The sequence below is a fragment of the Lampris incognitus genome, chromosome 2, assembly GCF_029633865.1.
Source record: "Lampris incognitus isolate fLamInc1 chromosome 2, fLamInc1.hap2, whole genome shotgun sequence".
Classification (NCBI taxonomy): Eukaryota; Metazoa; Chordata; class Actinopteri; order Lampriformes; family Lampridae; genus Lampris; species Lampris incognitus.
Genome location: NC_079212.1, coordinates 42,540,872 through 42,550,449, shown reverse-complemented (window position 1 = coordinate 42,550,449; position 9,578 = coordinate 42,540,872). Strand labels below are relative to the sequence as shown.

At 43.7% G+C, this 9,578-nt stretch overlaps 1 protein-coding gene across 1 annotated transcript; it reads right to left on the bottom strand.

The window, feature by feature from the left end:
- Positions 1-7,232: 7,232 nt before the first annotated feature.
- On the bottom strand, positions 7,233-9,369 carry ubiad1 (UbiA prenyltransferase domain containing 1). Its single transcript, XM_056275036.1, has 3 exons — positions 9,251-9,369; positions 8,146-8,762; positions 7,233-7,915 (listed from the first exon to the last, which is right to left on the bottom strand). The coding sequence occupies exons 2-3, from the start codon at positions 8,708-8,710 to the stop codon at positions 7,428-7,430; spliced, it is 1,053 nt and encodes a 350-aa protein (XP_056131011.1). The 5' UTR covers positions 8,711-8,762; positions 9,251-9,369; the 3' UTR covers positions 7,233-7,427.
- Between the last annotated feature and the right edge of the window lie 209 nt (positions 9,370-9,578).

Genomic DNA, 9,578 nt, shown 5'->3' with positions numbered 1-9,578 from the left:
CTCAGTGGGCTTAACAGCAACACAACATCCTGTCCTTAGACCCTCTCATCAGATAAGGAACAACTCCCTAAAAAAAAAAAACCCCTTTAACAGGGAGAAAAAATAGGAAGAAACCTCAGGGAGAGCAACAGTCTAGGAGGGATCTCTCTCCCAAGACGGACAGCGTGCAATGGATGTTGTGTTCACGCAATTTACATAATACAACATTTGAAAGAGGATAACAGAATTATAATGGACATAAAACTTATGAAGAACAGGATGCCAAGCAGTGTCCAGGTGCCAACGGAACACTGCAGTTGCCACTGCTTCTCAAAAAGGTATTCAAATGCACATGACCACGTCACTTTTGTTTCAGTATGAGCTGTGTATAGGCCTGCATTTAAAGCGCTGCTGTTCTGTGTCTCTTGCACTTTCAGATTCAACATGTTGGAATAAAACATACCTCTTTGTAGAGAGAATTGTATGTGATGTGGGAAAACATCATTCCCCAAGCTGAGGATTTCTTCAGACAATGTGTTCTTCCTGAAGTGTTGGGACAGCAACTTACAAAGGGAAAATAGTCATAAAGGGAGTAACTTAGTCAAATACAGGGATGTGCTTAATTGTTCTATTTAATTAGATATTACCAATCATTTTAAATTGGTTTTCAGTCTCATTTGTTTATATCACCTACAATACTGTTTATATGAATATCAAATGTCAATGTTAAAATATTTGGAGAAAGACAAGTTTTCACGGGGTGTACTGACATTTTCACATGACTAAGGAAAAACACTACTGACAATTCGGTATCTTAGTATGTATATTTATTATGTATGAAGATGAAAAAGTATACAACATACATTTGTTGACACTTCAGAATACTGAGTGTGAAAGTATAGACTCAAACAGGGTTCTCCGCATCTTCTGCCAATATAAAGCTGAATCAGGTGTTCATTCCAGTGGGACAACAGAGTCACAAAGATTGGCTAATGCACAGCAAATGACTCCCATCTTTTCAATCAATGCCAGTTGATCACCTGGTTTTACGTGCATGTGTTCTATGGGCATTGCCCTACTCTGCAGAATTTGGTACTTTCTCCTTACCAATCCCATGACCCTTTCTACATGAATACGCACATTAGCGAGTTTTCTTGTTTGCTCTACACCAAATGCAGATAGCTGGCTCTTCCCTTTTGTGAATGCAGGCATCTTCAATGAAGCACAGTAAAATCCTACACTATCCCCTACATTAAAGCCACGGTCTGCCAGAACGATATCTCCAGGCAACAAATTCTTTAGAAGGTCACTCTCTTCTGTAATCTGCTTGTCACTAACTCTTCCTCCCCAAGCACGAGAGATGTAGGTGACATATCCTTGAGGAGCAACACCAATGAGAAATTTTACTGTGTTATGGTGTTTATAACTAGACCAGGTTTGTGCTCTAGCAAGCAAATTAGAAGGCCTTTCAATGAAAACTTCAAAACAGTCCACTATCACTGCAACCTTGCATCCAAATGCTTGCCTGAATGACACTGGCATGGTCTCTTGCAGTACCAATCGCTCTGGCCACTCTATTATGAACTCCAGTCTTTCATGAAGTATGTCAATTACCTTGTGCCAAATCCGAGAAATGGTGGAACAGGAAACTTTGAACCTGATAGACAAGTCTTGGAGTGAAAGATTAAGTCTCAACCGAAGTAAAACCAAAACGAACTGTTCAAATTTGGAGAGTGCACACAGAGTGCTAGAGGTGATGTGTGGCTCACAAAGTTTAAACACTTGCATCAAAACTAAGAAATTGGGCAATCCTGTATAAAACTTAGTCATGTCTTCATTGTTCTGAAAAGCCTCTTGGGTAAATTGTGTGTCCAGTTCTTTAGTTCTGAGCTCACTCAGCACCACTGATGCTTGAGTCACAATGTCTTCCATCTTCTCAAGATCATCCACAGTCAGGTCTGTCTTGCATCCTGCATCTACATGGCACATATTTGACAATGGGGATAAGGAGGAGAGGGATAGGTTAGTTCTATAATTTACAGACATTTTTATGAAGTTGGTGGTAGGCTACTTGTCGGTTGGTGGGAAATACTTTATCTAACATAGGCTACCTGGAAGCAATACATTTCATTTACCTTTTAAGTATTCTGATTCTGGGTTCTTTGCTATCTCCCCGAGGTCCAGCGATGCCGCTGCTGCGTCGGTGCGGGTTTCATCCGTTTCTCTGGACTTCAATCTTTCCTCCCGTAGACGCGCTGCCTCGGTCATTGGTTTACCTCGCTGATAACCAAGGTGAACCGTAGGAGCCCAGTCTGTGGAGTTTACATCTTTGACAGCACTCGGGCAGCCTAAATAAAACAAATAGCCAAATGATAGCTTGCTAACTGAAACACTAGCGTTACAGAACAAACACCCAGCGGTGACAGCAGAGGATTAGCTACAGTCCGGTTCACTAACTGTGCTAGCTAGCTAGTGTATGGTGCTAAAAAGAAATCTCCCGGTAATTAGCCCACTAGCTATCTCCCGCACAACAACAAAGACAAAACACTGACAAAAATAACAGAGCAGGGTGGCGATATCGCAGGAAACACAGCTAACTAACACAACTGCGACATGGTCACCCTGTGCCGTGTTTGTTCCGCAGGTAACGTTAAGTTAGCGTTGCAACTACTAGCTACCGTTAGCAGATAGCTAGTTAACTAAAACTAGCTGCAGGAGAACAAACGCCACGGGGTGACAATGAGCAGATGTGCGTTAGCTAACGTTAGTTATGATTCCGGTTTTAGCGAGCTAGCTGTGTGGGTAACGTTAGCAAAAATGACTTTAGCCTTAACTTGCCGTTCACGAAGTGGTCACTGCACACGCGAGCATTGTCGGACTCCACTCCACCGGACTGCAGGCTTAAGTTTTGGATCCACGCCTGCCGCCTTTTTTCTGTGAGCTTTTGATGATTCTTCCCTTTGTGCACGACTACTTTCGGGACTCGAAAGTAGCCCTTGTTTTTCTCGCGATTGGATCGGTTAGAACAGCCGTAAACAGCGCAAACCATGGGCATCTTGCGGCGGCGTTGGCGGTCGTCGCCGCTAAACTCGCCCCAGGCCACTCCTTGCCCTCCATCTGGACGGCGCTTCCGTTCGTGACGTCATCCGCAAACAAGCCCGTTTGGATAGATACTAAAACATTATTCTATTACCATTACCGCTGTAAAATTTAAACCGGGTGGAAAGGGTGTGTTACTTTATTGTGATAATAATAAACGTCATCAAAATGTAAAATCTTACATTAATCACTAAGATTCATAGTTGTGTAACTGGTTATTTTCTTGCACGGTGCGGGATTCGATACGATGTGTACTGCACCTCAAGGCGACATCACTAACCGCTCGGCTAAAAGCTGGGATCCGCTAATCGGGGACTAACGTGTTTTATTAGTAGTTTACAGTTGTAAGTGGGCACAAGGAGTATCAAAGCACTCCCTATTCAAGCCGGAGTTTGATCATTTAAACAAGCTGAAACGTTCCAGTTTGATCATTAAACACGTTTCAACTACTTCCGGCTGCTCCCGTTAGGGGGCGCCACAGCGGATCATCCGTTTCCACCTCTTCATGTCCTCTGCATCTTCCTCTGTCACACCAGCCACCTGTATGTCCTCCCTCACCACATCCATAAACCTCCTCTTTGGCCTTCCTCTTCTCCTCTTCTCTGGCAGCTCCATATTCAGCATCCTTCTCCCAACATACCCAGCATCTCTCCTCCACACATGTCCAAGCCATCCCAATCTTGCCTCTCTTGCTTTGTCTCCAAACCGTCCAACCTGAGCGGTCCCTCTAATATATCAGATACATTTAATGAACTTAATAGTTGTAACAGAAATAAGAGAAATGTAATATTTTGCTTTTGTCATTTTTTTCGTTTTATTTATTTGTATGTGTTTATTGGCGTACACATGCTATTTCAGAGTATGTGAATATCTGTTAAAACTGTGTTCCAGTAAAGATAATAAAAAAAAAAAATTTTTTAAACAAAACATTGGGATGTCTGCTGCGTGTGGTCGCAGTATTTATGACTTGGTCTGAGGATGAAACAACTCTGTTGCTTGACTTTTGGAATGGGGAGCTCTCAAAACGACAGCTGTGGAAGAGAGAAGACCAGAGTTCAGGAGAACCGTCTATAGAGATGTCACATGACCACTTCTCACATGGGAGGCCCATAGCGGTATCTTTCACAAAGACAGCCTTGTATATTTTGGATAATATTTTCTATCCAACCCCCAAAGATGGGAAAAATGTCAAGGCTGAACACTGCGGTAGCTCTTTGAGAGGTGTAATTCTAGAATCGATCACTTGGTGGTTGGGTTGGGTTGAAATAGAAAGGTTTTGGGGAAGGGAGTGTTGTTTGACCAGTTGCCTGCAGGAGATGAGTTGGTGGTTATGAAGGAGTTGTCCAAGTTGGACAATACGCATTGACTACCAGGCCAGGAAAATATGGTTGTTTTATTGAGGGTCAGATCAGGGTTGTGTCTGAGGCAAAATGAGATTTTTTTTGTTTAAGGATTTGGTGGGCTTTTATCCAGACTTCAGTTGTAGATGTTAGGCATGGGTTTTTTAAAACAGTTCATCAATAAGTGGTCTGATATGTCATTAATGCTGACCAGAAAGAGAACTGGGTCCTCTTTCGAGTCTTACATTGTTAACACAAAGAGGACTGAGTACTTTTGCTGCTGGTTCACTGGTTAGTTTTCTTTTAAAATAACTATGTGAAAAAGCATCCCTTGTAAATGTTTGAGGTCTTGTGATATTCGGCATTATGTTGAATTGTCCCCCTTGCCTTTTTGAGAAGCCTAGCAAACAAATCCGAAAGTCTATCAATAATATATATAGATAGATAGATAGATAGATAGATAGATAGATAGATAGATAGATAGATAGATAGATAGATAGATAGATAGATAGATAGATAGATAGAGAATATGTAAAAAAGTATTGGGACACCTGCCCATTACACCTACAGGAGCTTTTATGACACCCCGTTCTAAATCCATAGGCATTAATATGGAGTTGGTCCCCCCTTTGCAGCTATAACAGCTTCCACTCTTCTGGGAAGGCTTTCCACAACATTTTGGCATGTGTCTGTGGGAAATTTTGCCCATTTATCCAGAAGAGCATTTGTGAGGTCAGGCACTGATGTTGGACAAGAAGACCTGGCTCGCAATATCTGTTCTAGTTCATCCCAAAGGTGTTCGATTGGGTTGAGGTCAGGGCTCTGTGCAGGCCAGTCAAGTTTTTCCACACCAAACTCACCCAACCATGTCTTAATTGACCTTGCTTTGTGCACTGGGGCACAGTCATGCTGGAACAGAAAAGGGCCCTCCCCAAACTGTTCCCATAAAGTTGGAAGCATAGAATTGTACAAAATGTCTTAGTATGCTGAAGCATTAAGATTTCCCTTCACAGGAACTAAGGGGCCTAGCCCAACCCCTGAAAAACAACCCCATACCATTATCCCTCCTCCACCAAACTTTACAGTTGGTACAATACAGTCAGGCAGGTAACGTTCTCCTGGCATCCGCCAAACCCAGACTCACCCACCAGACTGCCAGACAGAGAAGCGTGATTCGTCACTCCACAGAACACGTTTCCACTGCTCCAGGGTCCAGTGGCAGCGTGCTTTACACCACTCCATATGACGCTTGGCATTGTGCTTGGAGATGTAAGGCTTGCATGCAGCTGCTCGGCCATGGAAACCCATTCCATGAAGCTCCCGGCGCACAGTTTTTGTGCTGATGTTAATGCCAGAGGAAGTTTGGAACTCTGCAGTTATTGAGTCAACAGAGCGTTGGCGGCTTTTACGCACTATGCGCCTCAGCACTCGTTGACCCTGCTGTGTGACTTTATGTGGTCTGCCACTTCGTGGCTGAGTTGCTGTTGTTCCTAAATGCTTCTTTTCAATAATACCACTTACAGCTGCCCATGGAATATCTAGTAGAGAAGAAATTTCACAAACTGACTTATTGCAAAGGTGCATCCTATAACAGTACCACACTTGAATTCACTGAGCTCTTCAGAATGACACATGCTTTCACAAATGTTTATCAATGCAGACTGCATGGCTGGCTGCTTGATTTTATACACCTATGGCAATGGGTCTGAATGAAACACCTGAATTCAACGATTAAGAGGTGTGTCCCAATACTTTTGTACATAGTGTAGATAGATGTGTGTGTGTGTGTGTGTGTGTATTCCATCCATCCATCCATCCATTATCCAAACCGCTTATCCTGCTCTCAGGGTCGCAGGGATGCTGAAGCTTATCCCAGCAGTCATTGGGCAGCAGGCAGGGAGACACCCTGAACCAGCCGCCAGACCATCACAGGGCCCACACACACATACACACATGCACACATTCACACCTAGGGACAATTCAGTATGGCCGATTCACCTGATCTACATGTCTTTGGACTCTGGGAGGAAACTGGAGCACCCGGAGGAAACCCACACAGACACGGGGAGAACATGCTAACTCCACATAGAGGACGACCCGCGACGACCCCCGAGGTTGGACTACCCCGGGGCTCGAACCCAGGACCTTCTTGCTGTGAGGCGACCACGCTAACCACTAGGCCCAAGATATTTCAGGGTTAATGTCTGATGCCGGCTGTTCAGTCTAGTAGTCTAAAGATGTCGCCAATGTTACAATATCCAATAGTTACATCTAGTCCAAAGTCATTTTCACTTCAGAAACATGTATTTATTTTTTCTACATAAATATTCCTTGTAAATTTCTCATCAAGTGCTGTCATTTTGACATGGAGCCTTGATGAATACAATCAAATATGACAAAGGAACAAATACAGTTTGTATTGCTGAACAGTGGAGCCCTCTTATTTCTAACTCATTCATTTCAATCTTTTTATCTATCAGGTCCAAGAACAAAAGCTATCCTGTGCTTTGTTTTCAGTGCAAAACTATTGAGCCCATTAACTCAAATAATGTTTATTAGAATCCAATATAACGGATTTTGGCTCACCAAATGACTAAACAAATGAACAAACCAACATTGTGTATTGTAAAGAGAATACAATGTCACGATTTGGTCTATTGGCATTTTGAGTGTTGTGTCTGGAGGAACTAATAGAATATGGCAACTGTTCCTTGACGGTCATTAATTGGTGAAAGCACATGGCCCATGTACAAACTGACACTAACACTTGACCATACACAAAGACCTTTGTGCTTAATACTGAAAATATACATGTTTTAGATCTTCGGTAGTACAGAGTAGGAACTAAATTAACAATTCTTTTCAACATATAAATTACATTATAAATAACAGCCATTGCAACTCCTCCAGTAAACTGTTACAAAGACATACCCAGGCTAGCCCGTATGGAAATGAGAACTGGGTATAAAAAAAAAATGTTTTAAAAAAAGATATGCCAAAGCCATTAAATCATAGCAGCGGCAAGCTGCCTTGAGGTGCCAAAATGATCCCAAAGACATAGAAAAGTCCCATTAAGAGGTTTAGCTTGGCTGTCTTCTGTGGAATCTTGGAATAGTACCTGCTGCGGAACTGCTTCTCTAACGGGAAGGCCATGGGCAGGGTGAGCAGAGGCAAGGCCATGCTGATGGTGTAGTGTGTGGCCAGGATGCAGAAGAGCACGTAGGGGACAAAGAGCAGGACATTGTAGAGGATGTAGGACAGTGTGGGGCCTATAAGGATGGCCAGCGTGACAATGCCAGCATGCTTGTCAGAGTCCATGTCTCTGGTGTTGTTGCTGTGAAGAATGGCCTCTGTGTTGAGGGCCAGGGGGACAGCGTACACCAGGGGCAGCACTGACAAGTAGCCCACCTGCACAGCATGGGCAAACATGACTGCCAGCGGGCCGAAGGTGATCAGGATTACCACATCTCCTAGGGCCACGTACTTGAGACCAATGCCTGAAAAAAAAGAGCAAGTAACATTTACATACCCCCTTTAAACAAACAAGTATGGAAGTCTTTGTTTTGTTCATGATCAGAAAGAATGTTTTCTTCCGACTTTTGATTGAGATTGAACTAATAATATGCAACACTTTGAAATAAGGTATATGTTTTTTCAGCAACTGAGACTACAGAAAAAGAGTGAAGCTACCACTAGACCATCAGAATTCCCCCAACATTTCACTCACCTCCAGTGTATAAAAAAGAGCTGGAGAGCCCTCCAAAGTAAATCAGGGCTAGGTGCTCCAGACGTAGCGTGGAAAGAAAGTACAAGAGCGTGGCACACAAGCACCCCAATGAATATAAAATCGCTCCAAACATGACTACATCCTGTGGGGCCAAGATCTCATCCACAAGAGTCCTATCGTCGCTCTTTTTGTGATCAATCCCTTTAGAGAAATCATAGTAAGTGTTCACAAGATTCCCTGCCCCATGGACGACCAGCACAGCCACTGCACACACCATCAGGATGACCAAGTCCACAGAGCCCTCCAGTTTATATGCTAGGGCACTGCCAAGAGCCACGGGTGTGAGAGAGGCACTGAAGCTCCATGGTCTCAGTGCCAGTACATAAGCAGCGCACTTGTGCCTCACATTAGATGTAACACAGGCTAGGCACGACATTTGATGGGTGGCTGGTAGGTTAATTTGCACCTTGTTATTCACACCGGTCTGCCATTGTTGGCCATTGTGACCATTTGATCCAGCAAAGACAAATGTTTCTACCCTGTTTTGTTTCTGATCTTTGGCCATTCCTCTGCAAGGGTTCCGGCAATGCTCCAAAATGCCACAGTATATGTTGTGTCTAGAATCAGAAAATGCAAAATGGGAGAAACACATTACATCAGGGTAAAGCACAACATTCTCTTGTGATATTACAACTACCCCCGTTAAGGCTGTCAGGGAGTAAAAATAATGAGGAATCTTAAAATGGGCATAAAGTGAGAATTCGTGATATCGCTACGCAGAAGTCAGTTACATGAAGGACTAGGGTCGATTTATTTTGACATTTGATATACGTTTTTCAACTAATGTGATACTAGCTAACTTCCCACACAATAAATCAATAGCATAAGGGATGCAGACACGTCTCTAGGGTGCGATTAGTTTGAGGGGGGGGGGGCACGGCCAATTTACGATTATTCTGTTCACCTATATAAGGACAGTGTGCTCGCTAGAGAAAACGACCAGGCAGCGCTAATCACTGAGATTATGGGATTAAACCGGCTAGCTAGCAAACAAGCTAACACCACATCAAATGAGAGCGATTAAATGTCCGACGCCGGACTGTACCTGTTTATTGGTATTTCCAGAAGTTAGTTATTTCTCTTCGCGTAAAATCATATTTCCGTGACCGCGGCCAAAGCACAGGGGGTTGACCCCGGTTCGCTGAGTAAGAAGCTCGAGTGTCAGTTCCGAGGTTATTTCACCGGTTGGCCACTGTTAACCCCGCGTTTGACGGTCGCCATTTCCTCCGGCTCGCGCAAGTGCGCCACCACGTAGACGTCGTAAGAAACACGTCTTACCAAGTACGACAGTTCCGACCGATGTAACGTGGCCAAAGCAGCCTACCGGAAAAAGGCACAAATCCGTCTCCCCCCCCCCCTTGTCCTCTTCACGG